This window comes from Schistocerca piceifrons, chromosome 7, assembly GCF_021461385.2.
Source record: "Schistocerca piceifrons isolate TAMUIC-IGC-003096 chromosome 7, iqSchPice1.1, whole genome shotgun sequence".
NCBI classification, from domain to species: Eukaryota; Metazoa; Arthropoda; class Insecta; order Orthoptera; family Acrididae; genus Schistocerca; species Schistocerca piceifrons.
Window position 1 is genome coordinate 51,100,286 of NC_060144.1, and position 19,199 is coordinate 51,119,484.

A 19,199-nucleotide genomic window follows, 5' to 3' on the forward strand; every position below is an offset into this window, starting at 1 on the left:
AAGAGGTAGACAGAATATGTTTCCATGAGGCCAGTTCTGTTCTCAGGAGCCAGTCTATGGTCATATGTGTGTTTGTGTTTTGCATTTGTGTGTGTGTGTGTGAGGGGGGGGGGGGGGGGGGGGGGGGGGAGGAGGTTGTCTGATTCCAATGAAGGCCTTTCTGGCTGAATGCTTACTTGTTTGACAGTCTTTTTGTCATTCCTGTCTGTGACTCAGTATCTCCACTATGTGCTGAGTAGTAATCTATCCTTTTCACAATACTGGTATTATTCTATCCTGGACTTTCCATTGTTTCATATTGGCTTTGATTTATTTGTGTGATTCAGAATCTTCCTTCCAAATACAATTTTAGACCTTTTTACATAGTTTATAAAATCTGTATTTGCATTACTTTTCAGTTAATTATGCAATTATCTTTTCCTGGCACTTGACACCTTTATACCAACAGTTATGTATCCATTTCTGCTTGCTTGCTTTTTTGTGGCAGACTGTAGGGGCAATATTTCATTAAAAACATGCAATATTCTTTGAAGACATCTGACAAAATTTTTAGAATTTTTTGTAGAATGGTCCACTGCCCAGTATTTTTCATGAAGCCTATGATAAAACAAGTTTATACACTCTAAGGAAAAAAAAGACACACCACAAAGGAATTATCTGAATGGGATGGAAATCAGTAGATGTGATGTACTTGTACAGACAAACAATTCAGACAGTTTCAGAAAAATTGGATGATTTTATTCAAGAGAAGAGCTTCTCAAATTGAGCATTGCTCTACCAGTGGCCCTTACACAAGCAATTACTCATTGGCCCACATAAGGCCCTTATGCAAGTAATTATTCAGCGTGACAGAATTGTTGGACTTCTTCCTCAGGGATATCGTGCCAGATTCTTCCCAGCTGGTGAAGTAGTAGAAAGTCTTGCTGTATGCAGGCAGGCATTATCTTGCTGAAATGTAACCCCAGGATGGCTTGCCGAGAAGGACAACAAAATAGGGACATACTGCTGTGCTGTAATGTTGCTGCAGATGACAAACAAAGGAGTTCTGCTATGAAATGAAACTAGCACCCAAGACCATCACACCTGTGTGTTGGCCCATATGCCAGGTGACAATCAGGTTGGCATCCCATAGCTGTCCATGGCATTTCCAGACGTGTCTTCCTTTGTTCATCAGGACTCAGTCTAAAGTGGGACTCATCACTGAAGACAATTCTATTCCAGTCAATGAGATTCCAGGCTGCACACACCCAACACCACTGCAAACAGGCTTGTTGGTGTACAAAGATCAGTGGTATTCAGCGCAAGGGGCACCGTGAGCTCGGAACTCTTTCTGTTAGTTGCCTATTAATAGTCTTGTGATCACTGAAGCACCAGTTGCACATTAGATAGATCATAATGATGAATCTGGGGCTCTGAGTGCCTCCTAGACCATTGCTTGGTCCTCACATGCTGTCATCTCTCCAGGTCATCCACTAACCTTCTTGATGCTGTGTTTCATCACAGTTCATCCATTCCTGCCAACAATGTTCAATAGTGGCATTGTTAATATTCAAATGTCAAGTGATTCGCCAGTTACTTCAGCTGGCTTTTTCGAGCCCAACTACATGACCTCTCTCAAATGCTGACATCTATGTATATTGTTCACACACCTGTCTGCGAGGCACAGTTACTACCCAACTGAAAACATGGAATGAAATCCACAAACACTTTATGCCCTGGTATGAACATGTCTCCTGTTTACTATCCTTGCCAGCTGTGTGGTGAAACTGCACTGCAGCATCACACATTTATCCATCGGCCGCCAAAGTTTACAGTTTTGAATTTCCCATTGCTAATTGTATGAATATCAATTTGTGGCCGATTTCCATAACTCCTGCATGGTGAATCACTTTTTTTTGTCTCAGAGTGTATTTTCATTTCTAAAGCATTGTGTGATGCACATTTTTCTGATGGCTGGTTCATCTATTTTTGATAGCTCAGCACTCCTGCAGTTGAGTGAGCGATCTTGGCATTGTATTCCTTGGTGATTGGTCTGGTGTCGGTTTCCCCAGATACGTGCACTGGATGTCACAGTTAATGCTGGTCATTTTCAGTGACTCTTTGGTTTCTTTTGTCACTTCTTTACCTAGGATTCTGTATATTGAAATTATAAGAATATTTTGTCTCTCAAATTCTATATAGCAACTTTCAAATACATCCTCATCAAATAGAAATTGAAAATAATCTGTTAAAGAACTTTTAATTAGTATGCAGGAACCCCCACGATTTTGTTCCTTATACAAAAGCTCCCCTCAATGAACCATGGACCTTGCCATCAGTGGGGAGGTTTGCGTGCCTCAGTGATACAGATAGCCATACCGTAGGCACAACCACAATCGAGGGGTATCTGTAAGACAAACTTGTGGTTGCTGAAGAGGGGCAGCAGCCTTTTCAGTAGTTGCAGGGGCAACAGTCTGGATGATTGACTGATCTGGTCTTGTAACATCAACCAAAATGGCCTTGCTGTGCTGGTACTGCGAATGGCTGAAAGCAAGGGGAACATACAACGTAATTTTTCTTAAGGGCATGCAGCTTTACTGAATGGTTAAATGATGGTGATGTCATCTTGTGTAAAATATTCCAGAAATAAAATAGTCCCCCATTTGGATCTCCAGGTGGGGCCTACTCAGGGGGGCATTATTATCAGAAGAAACAAAACTGGCATTCTACGGATCGCAGTGTGGAATGTCAGATCCCTTAATTCAGCAGGTAGATTCGAAAATTTAAAAAGGGGAATGGATAGGTTAAAGTTAGATAAAGTGGGAATTAGTGAAGTTTGGTGGCAGGAAGAAAAGACTTCTGGTCAGGTGAATATGGGGTTATAAATACAAAATCAAATAACGGTAATACAGAAGTCGATTTAATAATGAATAAAAAAATAGGAACATAGATAAGCTACAACAAACAGCATAGTGAATGTATTATTGTAGCCAAGACAGACACCAAGCCCAGGCCTACCACAGTAGTACAAATTTATATGCCAGCTAGCTCAGTAGATGATGAAGAGATTGAAGAAATGTATGATGCGATAAAAGAAGTTATTCAGATAATGAAGGGAGATGAAAATTTAGTAGTCATGGGGGACTGGAATGCAATTGTAGGAAAAGGAAGAGAAGGAAAAGTAATAGGTGAATATGGACTGAGAGTAATGAATGAAAGGGGAAGCCTCATGGTAGCATTTTGCACAGAGAAAAATTTACTCATAGATAACACTTGGTTTAAGAATCATGAAAGAAGGTTGTATACATGGAAGAGTCCTAGAGATACTGGAAGGTTTCAAATACATTATATAATGGTAAGACAGAGATTTAGGAACTAGGTTTCAAATTGTATGACATTTCCTGGGGAAGATGTGGACTCTGACCACAATTTATTGGTTATGAACTGTAGATTAAAAGTGAAGAAACAGCAAAAAGGTAGGAATTTAAGGAGATGGGACCTAGATAAACTGAAAGAACCAGAGGTTGTAGAAAGATTCAGAGTGGGTATTAGGGAATGATTGACAAGAATGGGGGAAAGAAATACAGTGGAAGAAGAATGGGTAGCTTTGACAGATGAAATAGTGAAGGCAGCAGAGGACCAAGTAGGTAAAAAGACAAGGGATAGTAGAAATCTTTGGATAATAGAAGAGATATTGAATTTAATTGATGAAAGGAGAAAATACAAAAATGCAGTAAATGAAGCAGGCAAAAAGGAATACAAACTTCTCAAAAATGAGATCAACAGGAAGTGCAAAATGGCTAAGCAGTGATGGCTAGAGGACAAATGTAAGGATGTAGGAGCATGTGTCACTAGGGGTAAGATAGATACTGCCTACATGAAAATTAAAGAGACCTTTGGAGAAAAGAGAACCACCTTTATGAATATCAAGAGCAAAGAAGGGAAAGTAGGAAGGTGGAAGGAGTATATAGAGGGTCTATACAAGGGCGATGTACTTGAGGGCAATATTATGGAAATGGAAGACGATATAGATGAAGATGAAATGGGAGAAATGATACTGTGTGAAGAATTTGACAGAGAACTGAAAGACCTAAGTTGAAACAAGACTGTGGAAGTGGACAACATTCCAATGGAGCTACTGATAGCCTTGGGAGAGCCAGCCACGACGAAACTCTTCCACCTGGTGAGCAAAATGTATGAGACTGGCGAAATACCCTCAGACTTCAAGATGAATATAATAATTCCAATCCCAAAGAAAGCAGATGTCAACAGATTTGAAAATTACTGGACCATCAGTTTAATAAGTCACAGTTGCAAAATACTAACACACATTCTTTATAGATGAATGGAGAAACTGGTAGAAGCTGACCTCTGGGAAGATCAGTTTGGATTCTGTAGCAAAGTTGGAACACAAGAGGCACTACTGACTCTATGACTTATCTTAGAAGATAAGTAAAGGCAAATCTATGTTTCTAGCATTTATAGACTTAGAGAAAGCTTTTTACAATGTTGACTGGTATACTCCCTTGGAAATTCTGACGGTAGCAGGGGTAAAATACAGGGAGCAAAAGGCTATTTACAATTTGTACAGAAACCAGATGGCAGTTATAAGAGTCAAGGGGCATGAAGGGGAAACAGTGGTTGAGAAGGGAGTGAGACAGGGTTGTAACCTATCTCCGATGTTATTCAATCTGTATAGTGAGCAACCAGTAAAAGAAACAAAAGAAAAATTTGGAGTAGGAATTAATATCCATGGAGAAGAAATAAAAACTTTGAGGTGACTTCTGAAATTTTCCCGGCGTTTGCCATGGACATTGTAATTCTGTCAGAGACAACAAAGGAGCTGGAAGAGCAGCTGAACTTAATGGAAAGTGTCTTGAATGGAGGATCATCAACCAAAGCAAAACAAGGGTTATGGAATGCAGTTGAATTACATCCAGTGATGCTGAGGGTATTAGATTAGGATTTGGATTGTTTGGGGGAAGAGACCAAACTGCGAGGTCATCGGTCTCATCGGATTAGGGAAGGATGGGGAAGGAAGTCGGCTGTGCCCTTTCAAAGGAACCATCCCAGCATTTGCCTGGAGCGATTTAGGGAAATCACGGAAAACCTAAATCAGGATGGCCGGACGCGGCATTTAACCGTCGTCCTCCCGAATGCGAGTCCAGTGTGCTACCACTGCGCCACCTCGCTCGGTATTAGATTAGGAAATGAGACACATCAGTAGTAAATGAGTTTTGCTATTTGGGGAACAAAATAATTGATTATGGTCGAAGTATAGAGGATATAAAATATAGACTGTCTATTGCAAGAAAATCATTTTGGAAGAAGAGAAATTTGCTAATATTGAGTACTGATTTATGTGTCAAGAAATCTTCTCTGAAATTATTTGTATGGAGTGTAACAATGCGTGGAAGTGAAACATGAACAATAACCAGTTTAGACAAGAAGAGAAGAGAAGCTTTCAAAATCTGGTTCTACAGAAGAATGCTGAAGATTAGATGGGTAGAACATGTAACTAATGAGGAGGTACTGAATAGAATTGGGGAGAAGGGGAATTTGTGGCACAACTTGAACAGAAGAAGGGATCATAGAACAAGTTCTGAGACATCAAAGGATCGCCAATTTAGTACTGGAGGGAAGCATGGAGGATAAAAATTGTAGAGGGAGACCAACAGATGAATACAGTAAGCAGATTCAGAAGGATGTAGGTTGCAGTAGTTATTCGGAGATGAAGAGGCTTGCACAGGATAGATTAGCATGGAGAGCTGCATCAAATCAATCTCTGGACTGAAGACCACAACATACAGATGCTACTGGCTACAACATAGTTCTCTAATTTGCTAAGAATTTTGTTGTGATCTTTTGTTAACCAATGTTGATTTAGGCAAAGGACTGATATATTTCTCCTTCATGCCAGGAAAATTTGCAGGGGGAAAAGAAACATAATGAATAATGAGAAAACAGGAGGTTCTGTAGTGGTCATCACTGAAGAGGATGTTTTAAAGAATGTCCTCCCTCAGGCACATAGGTCACTTATACTTTATCATCTGCTAAACTTAATTAAGAAGGAAATACCATTGGGATATGCCAACTTAAATATTAGCAAAATATCAGGTCAGCCATTTTATTTTGCATGGTAATCAATAAATGCATTGTGTCAAAAATATGGATAATATTATGACTTAAATTATGAATGTGTGTATGTCTCCAAGAATGTGATATAATGCCCACCTCTCATGTTATCTCAGTATTTAAGCACATTTCCTTCAAATTCTGTATATACTTGTTCTAGTACTTTTCATGCCCAATATCCTGAAAACCATGGATGCAGGGCAACAGGCAGATTCAACATTTCTAGATTTTTGGAAAACATTCAACACAGTGCCCCACTACAGATAGTTAATAAAGGTCCAAGAATAAAGAATGGGTTCCCAGATATGCGAGTGGCTCAAAGACTTCTTAAGCTGTAGAAGCAGTTGTTCTTAATGACTGCTCATCTACATCTACATCTACATACATACTCTGCAATCCACCATACAGTGCATGGTGGAGGGTACCTCGTACCACAACTAGCATCTTCTCTCCCTGTTCCACTCCCAAACAGAACGAGGGAAAAATGACTGCTTATATGCCTCTGTACGAGCCCTAATCTCTCTTATCTTATCTTTGTGGTCTTTCCATGAAATATAAGTTGGCGGCAGGCAGTAAAATTGTACTGCAGTAAGCCTCAGATGATGGTTCTCTAAATTTCCTCAGTAGTGATTCATGAAAAGAACGCCTTCTTTCCTCCAGAGACTTCCACCTGCGTTCCTGAAGCATTTCCGTAACACTAGCGTGATGATCAAACCTACCAGTAACAAATCTAGCAGCCCGCCTCTGAATTGCTTCTATGTCCTCCCTCAATCCGATCTGATAGGGATCCCAAACACTTGAGCAGTACTCAAGAAAAGGTCGTATTAGTGTTTTATAAGCAGTCTCCTTTACAGATGAACCACATCTTCCCAAAATTCTACCAATGAACCAAAGACAACTATCCGCCTTCCCTGCAACTGCCATTACATGCTTGTCCCACTTCATATCGCTCTGCAATGTTACGCCTAAATATTTAATCGACGTGACTATGTCAAGCTCTACACTACTAATGGAGTATTCAAACATTACGGGTTTCTTTTTACTATTCATCTGCATTAATTTACATTTATCTATATTTAGAGTTAGCTGCCATTCTTTACACCAATCACAAATCCTGTCCAAGTCATCTTGTATCCTCCTACAGTCACTCAACGACTACACCTTCGCGTACACCACAGCATCATCAGCAAACAGCCGCACATCATAGTATACTGGATGATTTAGGATATCTATTTGATGTGATGAATGGCAGATTGTTTTAAATGTGGGAAAATAGAAACTGATGCAGATGAGGAGGTAAAATAATCCTATAATGTTCCTATACAGTATTAGCGGTATGCTACTTGACACAGTCATACCAATTACATACCTGGGTGTAAGTGTGTAAAACGAAATAATGAAAAATCCAGGGTGTAATATAACAATATCATGAAAAGAATAGTAGCTACTCACCATATAGTGGAGATGCTGAGTCGCAGACAGGCACAACAAAAAGACTGTAGGAAAGTTAACTTTCTGACAGTCTTTTTTTGTACCTATCTGTTACCCAGCATATCTGCTATATGGTGAGTAGCAGCTATCCTTTTCAAAATATTGTAATGGCTCAAAGTGATATGAAGTGATACAAGTATGTAAGGTTGGTGCAGATTATTGAGAGAATTCTAAGAAAATGTAGCTCATCTATGAAGGAGACTATGTGTAGAAATAAGAAAATGTAGATCATCTATAAAGGAGACCATGTGTAGAAACACTGATACAACGCAGTCTTGAGTACTGCTCAAGTGTTTGGTATCCCCAGGAGGTCAGTTTAAAGGAAGCAGTTCAGAAGTATGTTGCTAGATTTTTGATTTGCTACTGGTAAATTCAGTCCACAAGTGAATGCTGTGGAGATGCTTTGTGAACTCAAATAGTAATCCCTGGAGGAAAGATGTCATTCTTTTCAAGGAGCATATCGAGAAAATTTCAAGAACTGGCATTTGAAGCTGACTGAGTAATGACTCTACTGTTACAAATGTACATTTCATGTAAGGACCAAAATGACAACATAAGAGAAATTAGGTCTCATACAGATGTATTTAGATAGTAGTTTCTTCCTTGCCCCATTTGCGAGTGTAACAGGAAAGTGAATGACTAATAGTGGTACAAGGTACCTACAGTCATACATTGTATTGTGGTTTGTGAAGTATGTGTGTAGTTGTAGATGTAGTGTGAAGATCTTTAATGATTTTACTTATATAAAATTATGCGCAAATAAAAATTTGTGAGTACAGTTGGTGAAGATTTAATTGTTTATAGCAAACAATGTTTTAATTTGTCATGTAGAAGATAACTTGTCCAGTAATACAGAGCCGCTATAAATGTAACAGCTAAATATAATGTACAAATAAAGCTTAATTAATTATACACATATTGTGATAATTTTAAACAAAATTTAATGTTACAGCCACAATGCAGAACTTCGAGTGTTGCTGATGAAAGACACACACTCTTCTGAGCTAAATGTAAATTTGCTGGAAAGTACAACAAAACTACGATGGCTTGATTTGTCTGATAATTACTTAAAGCAGTTACCTGCAGCTGCACTTCAAAACTGTCAGAAGCTCAACCGTCTTGGTATTACAGGCAACAGACTGGAAAATCTTGACGTGGAGCTGCTTTTACAGCATAACATAGGTCTTCAGAGGTATGAACAGGAAAAATTGTATAATTTGTTAAATCTGTTAAAGAAATGTTGACATGTCACAGATTATTCATGAGTCATTTGTAATCTTTAAGTGTAAAGATCCTTCTGATATTTTACTGATGATCAAATAACTGTATTGACAATTGTGTTACATCATAACTGTTGGCAATATAAGCATATCATAAAAATTTTTTAGTCTTTTTCAACTACACAACATTAGGACCTGCTGATACACATTTCTGAAACAATCAGTGTCCACACCGTTAATGTTATGGAGACTCTTCATTGCAGGGCTATTCAAAAAGATGGAACAGATTTTGAACGTTTATTGCTTCCAAACTACAAAACATAGAGAAACAATTCCAATATTCCTGGAATGAGAAAAATTTCAAATTTTTATGCATTGAATATGAGCATCATGTGTTACACAACAACTATCAAAACAGTGGCTCATTTCCTGCCACACACAAAGCAGTTGGTCTCTTGTTATCAAATTCACAGCTTCAACAATGTGATGTCACAGATGTTAAAGAGGGTCAGGTATGAGGGATAAAAATGTGGTCTTTTACGTTACCCTCACAAGGTGTGAGCTCTTGAGACATAGGAGGCTTCCAGTGATGAAATTCATCTCCTGCTCCTCCCAGTGCCCTTTTCTCTCCACCATCCAAAACATTGCCAAGCCACAATTTCCAGGCATAAGTGACCCCTTCACAGCAGCTGGAAATACTCAGTGGCTGTTGCACTTTGTGATTTCCTGTTGCATGCTTTCATTTTCATTTCTACATGTATCAACACAAAACATGCACAGTTCTGTGTTTGCTATCTACTAACTATCTATAACACATTCCTACTATCATGAGCATCTTTTGTCAGCCTGATTATAGTAGTGGAACATGTAAACAAAATGATAAACCAGTTAAAAGAAATGGATTGGACTCATATAATGGATAACAAGAAAACGATTAATAAATGTTTTTCCATTTTCCTGACAGAGATCAAGCATATAGTAGAAATGACATGCCCCTTGGTAACCAAAAGGTACCAGAGTAATATTACTCATAAGCAACAAAATACTAACAAGTGGTACACCCCACAACTTAACAAACTCAGAATACTACTGATGAATATGAAAGACAAATCTCATAACAGTGATAGGGACAAGGAAAATTACACTAAAATGAGAAATCTTTACAGATTAGAAATAAAAAACGCTAAGTGCTGTGCAAATGATGAATATATTTTAAATTCTAAAAATAAATGTAAAGCTGCCTGGACTGTCATTGAAAGGGAAATTAATAATACCAATAAAGAAAGGAGTATCCCTATTGACTACAATATTCTCAATGAATATTTTGTAAATAGCGTCACCACCCCACCCATCAATTCTGCCTCTGATGCATAAGCATTGCTCACTTGTGCAAAACAGACAAGAAGTGAGAAGTTCACTTGGACCCGAATCACATTAAATGATATTCATAAGTCAATAAACAAATTAAGTAATTCCAAAACAGAAGATTATTATGGACTCAGTAATCTCATCATTAAATGTATAGCAAAAGAAATTGAAATGCCACTTCTCTCACTCTCAAACAGAGTACTTGATGAAGGAATATTCCCCAACTGTCTTAAGCTCACAGTTGCTTTGCCTGTGTATAAAAAAGGTGAAAGAAACCTCCCAAATAACTACAGACCCATTTCAATAGTACCAATCATATCCAAGTTAGTAGAAAATTGTGTGCATAAGCAGATATACAGGTATTTTGGAACCAACAAAATTTTAAATGAACAACAGTTTGGCTTCAGGTCACACCTATCAACCCCATGTCATTCCAAGCATGTGTGTCAATTTTTACCTCTCTATCTACATTATTCCATGGTTTATTAAGTTTTCAAATTTATACTGTCTTTTTGATCACCTAGTACATTCCCCTCAAAGGAAAAGTAGTTGTGGGTTGGAATAAAGTTAGTAAGGTGTATGAGGAATGAGGTAGTGAGTTTGGAGTCTGAAGGACATTGATAAAGGTGGTGTTCGATAGCCATATGACCATGGGCATGAGGGATATTGACATATTAGGGAGGTGGCATCAACAGTGACAAGTATGGATCCCAGAGGTAAAGTGTTGGGGATGGTGGAGAGTTGGTGAAGATAGTGGTAGGTGTCTTTGACATGGGATTCTAGATTATGGGCAACTTGTTGGATATGTTGGTCTGTCAGAGCCAAAATTCTTTCAGTGGGGGGCATGATAACCAGCCATAATGGAGTGTCCAGGATTGTTGGGTTTGTGGATTTTGGGGAGCATGTAGGAGGTGGGTGTGCAAGGTGTCATAGGGGTGAGGATGAAAGTGGATAGAGGAGAGATGTTCTGGGAAGGGCCTAGGACTTTAAGAAGGGACTGGAGTTTGTGTTGAACCTCTGGGATGGGATCACACTGGCAGAGTTTATACATGGAGTTGTCAGATAATTGGTAGAGGCCTTCTGCCTGGTAGTAAGTGTAATTCATAGCAACACTGGTGGAATGTTTGTCTGCAGGTAGGATGATTAGGTCAAATTTGTTTTGAGGTTGTGTACAGTTGTTCTTTTGTCTACTGAAAGGTTGATGTTCTGAGAAAGGGACCTGGAGAAGGATGGTGAGACTAAGTTGGAGGTAAGGAGTTCCTGGAAGGTGACCAACTCCACAGAACTTTCAGTCCTATCCAAAGGCCTTACATTTAGCCCTACACCCAAAATTAACCCTGCTGGGCTTTTCAAAGACCTACTCTCCTTCTCCTGATCCCTGCAATGGAAAAACTCCTTTGGCACCAATCCCTCCTACCATAAGCACCCTAATTACAACATTGAACCCTGCCTCTTCCAGTACATACCACCATCCAACTGTAATCCTCCCCCCTCCCCCCTAACCACTCACTGATCACCTTCCAGAAATTCCTTACCTCCAACTTAGCCTCACCCTCCTTCCCTAGGTCCCTTCCTCAAAACACCTACCTTTCAGTAGAAGAAAGAACAGTCATACTCAACCTCAAAACAAATTCTGACCTAATCATCCTACCTGCAGACAAATGTTCCACAATTGTTGTTATGAATCACAGTGACCACCTGCCTGAAGAGCTCTGCAAATTATCTGACTCCTCCAACTATAAACTCTGCCAGAGGGATCTCGCCCTCCCCCCCCCCCCCCCCTCCAGAAGACCAAAACAGCCTCATATACCTGCTTAAAGCCCTAGACCCTTGCTGGGATGTCTCCCCAGAATCAGTTTCCCTCCTCACCCCTATGAGACCCCACACACCCATCTTCTATATGCTCCCAAAAATCCACAAATTGAACAACCCTGGAAACCCTCTGTGGCTGGCTATAATGCCCCCACTGAAAGAATTTCTGCCCTGACAGATCAACATCTCCATCCAGTTGCCCGTAATCGAGAATCCCACATCAAAGACACCATCCACTAACTTCACCAACTCTCCACCATACCCAGCCCTTTACCTCCTGGATCCATACTCATCACTGTAGATGCCACCCCATATATGCTGACATCCCTCATGCCCATGGTCTTATTGCTATTGAACACTACCTTTCACAATGTTCTTCAGACTCCAAACTCACTATATCATTCCTAGCCTCCCAAAACACCAAACCCCTAGCCTGGTTCAGGTTCACTGATGGTATCTTCATGATCTGGACTCAGGGCCAGAACATACTATCTTTGTCACTTCACAACTGCAACACCTTCTCTCCCATCTGTTTCACATGGTCCTTCTGAACCCATCAAGTCACCTTCATAGATGTCGACCTCCTTCTCTCTGATGGCTCCATCTGCACCTTGTCCACATTAAACCTGGCAACCACCAACAGTACCTGCATATTGACAGCTGTCATTCCTTTCACACCAGAATATCCCTCGGATAGGGAATACTGCCTGGCCAACTGGTGACAGTGTATCTGCTGTGACAAAATATCTATTGCTCAGTATGTTGAGGATCTCACCAAGGTGTTCACAGACAGGCACTATCCCCCTGACCTAGTCTGCAAACAGATCTTCCATGCCATTTCCCCTGTACCCCAATCCTCCCACCACCCACAAGAACCAGCCACGAAGGGGTGTCCCCTTCATCACCCAGTACCACCATGGACTTGAGAACAGCTGAACCCCATCCTTCTACTACAGGGCTTTGATTGCCTGTTATCATGACCTGAAATGAGGGATATCCTACCCAAGATACTTCCCACCCCTCCTAAAGTGGTGTTCCTTCACCCATCCAACCTCCACAACATTGTAGTCCATCCCTATGCCACTCCCAATCCCAGCTTCTTGCCATAAGGATCATATCCCTGTGGAATCTACCCACACAGCATTTGCTGTTCTAGTCCTGTCACATGTTTATCCTGCCCAATCAGGGGCCAGGCCACCTGCGAAAGTAGCTATGTCATTTACCAACTCTACTGCAATCATAGCACAACTTTTTATATTGGTATGACTACCAACCAGCTTTTTACCAGGATGACCAGCCACTATCAAACTATGGCCATGAGGAAAGTAGACCAACCTTTGGCACAACATGGATGGCTGCTTCACTACCTGCGCCATGTAGATCCTTTCCTCCACCACAAGCATCTGTGAACTGCACAGATGGGAGTTTCCCTTACAACACATTCTCCACCCCTGTAATTATCCCGGCCTCAACCTACAGTAACGTACTGTCCCCACACCCTCCACCAACAGTTTGTCACATCACCTCCTTCACATTCTCAGCTCCCACCCTGTTTATTTGCCACCCACTGCCAATGCTTCCACTAGTCTTTCCCCACTCCTATCAATTTTTTGCTCTTTCTCTCCCCACCTCCCCAACCCACAACCTCCTGACCCTGTGTCTATTGGCATTGTACTCCTTGCACACTCCACCAAACAGCACTCTTCTCTCTTTCTGCCTGTATACTACTATCCCTTCCTCTTCTCCACCCCCTCGATATCATTGTTTGCATCCCATGTGATAGTTGCATTCTGGCTTAAGATGCTGGAGTTGGTGGCCATGTGTGCATGAAGTGTGCTTGTTTGTGTGTATTAATGGTGTGTGTCTGTCTTTTATTAATGAAGGCTGTGGCTAAAAGCATTATGTAAGTGTTTTTCAATTGTGCCAGTCTGCAACTTAATGCTTCTTATTTATGGTAAGTAGTAACCTGTCATTCCCTACACTGTTGATTTCATTGTGTGGAGTTTCCCTTTATATACACACCAGCAGTTGGTAGTATAGGACACAGGTCTTTATTCCAAACTATCTGTAGAAATTCTTGTGAAATCAGGGAAACCTCATTACCTGAGTCTACATAAATATCTACTTTCTTTCCATATAGTTCCCCAACTATCAGTTTTGTGCAGTTTTCAACACTTTCCTCATTTTTGTCTAACAACCACTCCCATGTAGGTATTTTATGGGCCAACCGGTATGGCTGTGTGGTTCTAGGTGCTTCAGTCTGGAACCGCGTGACCGCTACGGTCACAGGTTCGAATCCTGTCTCGGGCATGGATGTGCATGATGTCCTTAGGTTAAAATATATCCAAAAACAAAGATGATGTGACTTACCAAACGAAAGTGCTTGCAGGTCAATAGACACACAAACAAACACAAACATACACACAAATTCAAGCTTTCGCAACAAACGGTTGCTTCATCAGGAAAGAGGGAAGGAGAGGACTGATGACTTCAGATGTTAAGTCCCATAGTGCTCAGAGTCATTTTTATTTTATGGGTACTTGCTCTGATGTGTTCTATATGTGGACATGTTACTAGTGTTGTATTGCCATGTCCTGGATCCTGGCTCCTGTCCCAGGATGTTCTGTGTTTCCCATTATGACAACAGGAAAGTTTCCATTTTTATTCTGTTATTAGCGATGAGCATATTCATGTGTATTGCATGATTAGTACTGTCATTATCTACTCTTGATACTACCAATTGTGACTGTGTATTACTTCATTTTCACCTTTGTAAATTATTTTTGTTGTTACCAGTGTTTCTTAATTGACCTAAATTACACTGCTGGCCACCTAAATGCAACACCAAGAAAGACAAGAGGTAGCACAACAAAATTTATTTTGTAGATAACATGTTGACCACGTATCAAATGATTATGTTTACAGACGTCTCTGACATGTGCTTCCTGCCAGAATCAGTAGCCAGAGTAGTCGCCATTGTTGGAGATCACCGCTGCCACACGACTCGGCATTGAGTCAAAGAGACGTTGGATGTGTCCCTGGGGTACAGCAGCCCAAGCAGCTTCCACACGTTGCCAAAGATCATCTGGTGTGGCAGCTGGGGATGTAATCTGGGTCACTCGTTGAGCAACCATGACCACATGTTTTCTATTGGCGAAAGATCCGGAGAGCGAGCCGGCCAGGGAAGCACTTCAATCAGGTAATTGACGAAGAACGTTTGGACAATGCGTGCCACGTGTGGTCGCGCATTATTCTGTTGAAATATGGCTGTGGCCGAGCCCTGAAGTAAGGAAGGACAACTGGCTTCAGCACCTCGGATATGTAGCGCCGGCTATTTAAAGTACCGGCAATGCGTGCTAGAGGCGTGCGAGAGTAATATCCAATACCGCCCCATACCATAATACCCGGTGCAAGACCAGTGTGGCGGTGCATAGTGCAGCTGTCCAGCATTCTCTCTCCACGGTGTCTCCACACTCAAATCCGACCATCGTGGTGCTGCAGACAGAAGCGTGCCTCGTCAGTAAAGACAACGTCATTCCATTCTGCTGTCCACATCCGTCTGTCAACACACCATTGGTGACGGAGACGTCTGTGGTTCTGCGCCAATGGTAGTCGAAGCAATGGACGTCTTGCGGACAGACCACTCTGCTGTAAATGGCGTCGAATGGTACGCGCAGACACTGGATGATGCGTTACAGACGCAATGTGCTGTGCTATGGTTCGGGACGTCACTGAGCGATCCGTCACTGCCATGCGCACAATTTGCCTATCAGCATGTGCAGTGGTGCACCGAGGTGAATGCGATCAACCACGTCGGTCCGTCGTACCCTCCTGCATCCAACGGACACATATCCGCATTACAGTTGTTTGGTTTCGTCCAACACGACTAGCGATTTCTCTGTGTGATAATCCACAATCTCGGTAAGCCACTATCCTTCCTCTGTCGAACTCGGATACTTGATCAAATGATGTTCGCTGTTGTCTACAAGGCATAACTGATCGTCTTGTGAAACAACCACAAGGTAAACACACGTGCCGAGCGTACACTCGTCGAAATCGCCAAGCCTTAAATGACGCTATGAGGTGGCGCCACAGGCGCACGTGATGTGCGTCTGTGCTGAAATTCTAATCAGTTGCATATCTCATCGCTGCAAACCCATGGTGTAAATTTCACTTGATTCGGATGCTTCCTTCAGGGTGTTGCATTTACGGTGGCCAGCAGTGTAGTTTCCCACTTTCTTACAAAATTGTTAGGATAATGTTAATTTTCTGAATTTGCATTTCCACAATTGTGTACTTGAACATCTCCATTACACTTTTTCCTTAAAGTGTCTAATCCTTTGCACAGGTCATTAAATCACTAACACTTATCCATCCTCTGCATCAAAGTTCTTCTCTTTCATAATGAGGTAGCTGTGTAGTGTACCAATATCTTAGCAAGACAAGTTTTCTCTGTTGGGTTGTCTAAATATTTATATCTAGTTAAATGCCATTCTATACACTGTTTTTGTAAGCACCCAATAAACTATTACAGTACTTAGGGCCCAGCAATTTCAATGTTAATTTCTCCTGTGTACTAGCTGACCAATATTTTCTTTTAAATTTTTCTTGGATATCATCCCAAGATATGAATTCTTCCACATGTGCTATTCCCCATTCAGCAGAATCTGCTACCAAATGATCAATGGCAAAGTCTCTTTCTTCTGATATTCCACCTTCTTAGGTAATGATTTAGAAAATACTCCCACAAAATAAGTACCCTTCCTCATCAAGTTTAAATTTTGGAAACTGTTTTGATAAATCTATACTACTTCCATCATTTGATAACTCAGTTTTGTTTGGAACTGTTTTCTTACTAAGTTCTTTCTGGTTATTTTGTAGTGCTTTACATAATTTCTGAATCTCCTTTTGCTGGTCTACAGTGTTACTCAAAGAATTTAACACTATGTAATACAATCTTTTCTTGTACCTTCCATTCAATTAATTGATGTAGATCCTCATCCAAACTATTCAAAGCATTTTGGCTACCAATTACCTCACCAAAATCTTTACTCTGCACTTGTACTACTACTTGATTTTGTGCCTCTTAGATTTGATTATGTACATCGTCGGATTTCTGTATGGATACTTCCATTTTTTTTATTTTACCATCTACTTCTTTGGATTGCTCAATTACCTCCTTCCAGACCAAAAACCATTGTTAATGTATTTCAGTTTGTAGCTCCTTTGGTAAATTGGTTGAAATTTCCTTTGTTTAGAAATGTTATTGACTTTAGCAGCTATATCATCTGACTTTGAGATTCACTATAGTTTTAAGTGTTGTTATATTGTTAGACATTTTGTCTAATTTATCTTAATTGTTGTAATTTTTCTTATATTTCTGCTAATATATTGGTATCTGTACTGTTGAGTAGTGACTGGCATGGAGTATAACTAACAATCACTTCACTCAGCAGTGCTTCCCTAGTAGAACAAATGTATTTACACTGCCACACAATTTTAGTAAAAGCATTTTGACAAAGTGTCACAAATTGGAGCACTACATATATTCTGGCTGCGGTGCATAGAACAGATCACTTAATGCATTGTATTAGCAGCTACAAAGCTCTGTCAATGCTATCGTGTGACTTATGCAGTGAGATGTTACTGCAGTATATAAATAATCCTGGTCATTGACCGGGTTGTCATGGTCAACTGCTTTTTTTTTCTTCTTCTTTTTCCCTCCATATCAAATGTTGTGATAATTCACACTTACATGGTTTTGAATAAATCATCAAATAAATTTTTCTTGAGTATAACACTTATACTAGACAACTCTATAAGAAATTCTATAGAACTCTATAAGAAAATAGTTGGAGACTATCCTGCACACAAGAGAACAAACAGAAATGATGTGAGGCTAATAGAACTTAGCCAAGCACACAATTTAATTCTTAAATCCACAGCTTTCAAGAAACTACCACAAAGACAAAAGACATGGATATCCCCAAATCCTAGCCTTGGGGAATTTCAACTTGATCATGTGGCAATCAAGAAGATTTCTTGCAAAGAAATCATTAATGTTAGGGTACTCAGGGGTGCAAACTTGGATTCAGACCACAACCTTTCTAAAATTAAGTTCAAAGTCATCCCAAACAGGAAATGCAGCATGAAACAAATTAAGGGTCAGAAGTACAGCACGGAAAAGATATTAAAAGCAGATGAGTTCACAAAAGCAGCAGAAACCATTCAGACATGAAGCTGGGAGGATATCAAGGAAAACCTCATTACTATAGCCAGACAGATAGCACCTAACATAAAAAGTAAAAAACATGCCTGGTGGTCACTGGATTGAGATGCCCTCATTGAAACAAGAAAAAAATCATGGCCAAACTGGCAATCGCAGAAAACAGAGGAAAGCAGGCTGAATTTCATTAGAGTTAGAAAACTGGTAGATATAAATATAAAAAGGATTAAGAAGACAGATGAAAACAAAACTCTCCTCCAAATTGATGAAGAATTTACTAAAAACAACACAAGAAGGTTTTACAGAACTTTCAAACAGATTATCAAGACACAAAGCACCCACCCTCCAATTTCGAAATTTAAATGGGACCATCACTCACAATAACATGGAAAATTGCAAAATACTAGCAGGCTATTTTGAGAACCTCTTGAAAAATTTTAATCCAACCCAAATAACCATGATAAGCCAGATTCAGAACCACTGATGGCTGAAGAACTGCAGAAGGTCATTTCAGAACTTAAAAACAACGAAGCATCAGGAGAAAACCAAATAGTGGCCAAACTATGGGAAAAAGCTGACAAAATGCAATTACATCCCTTCAGTGTGTTTTCAATAAAATCTGGGAAGAAGAAGAGATCCCCATAGAATGAAGAACAGCTCTCATCCACCCTATCCACAAGAAAGGTTTGAAGACAGACCCCAACAATTACAGAGGAATATCACTGCTTGATATAACATACAAGATTTTTTCTAAAGTCCTTTTGAACAGGGCAGAGTCACAATGGGACCCACAAATTGGGGAATATCCGGGAGGTTTTAGAAAGGGTAGATTGTGTTCAGAACAAATACTAAACCTCAAAAACATCATGGCATACCAAAAATCAAGGGCAAAGACATATATAATCTCATTCATTGATTTCAAAAAAAGTATATGATTCAATTGATAGAGAATCTCTATTATCAGTCCT

At 40.2% G+C, this 19,199-nt stretch overlaps 1 protein-coding gene across 2 annotated transcripts in view; it reads left to right on the forward strand.

Moving 5' to 3' along the window:
- The window catches only part of LOC124805368 (carboxypeptidase N subunit 2-like), a 221,893-nt gene that overhangs the window by 122,755 nt on the left and 79,939 nt on the right, over positions 1–19,199 (forward strand). For both annotated transcript variants that reach the window (XM_047265921.1, XM_047265920.1), the window contains exon 5: positions 8,558–8,797. In XM_047265921.1, coding sequence (XP_047121877.1) covers positions 8,558–8,797 — 240 coding nt within the window. The remainder of the gene's footprint in view (positions 1–8,557; positions 8,798–19,199) is intronic.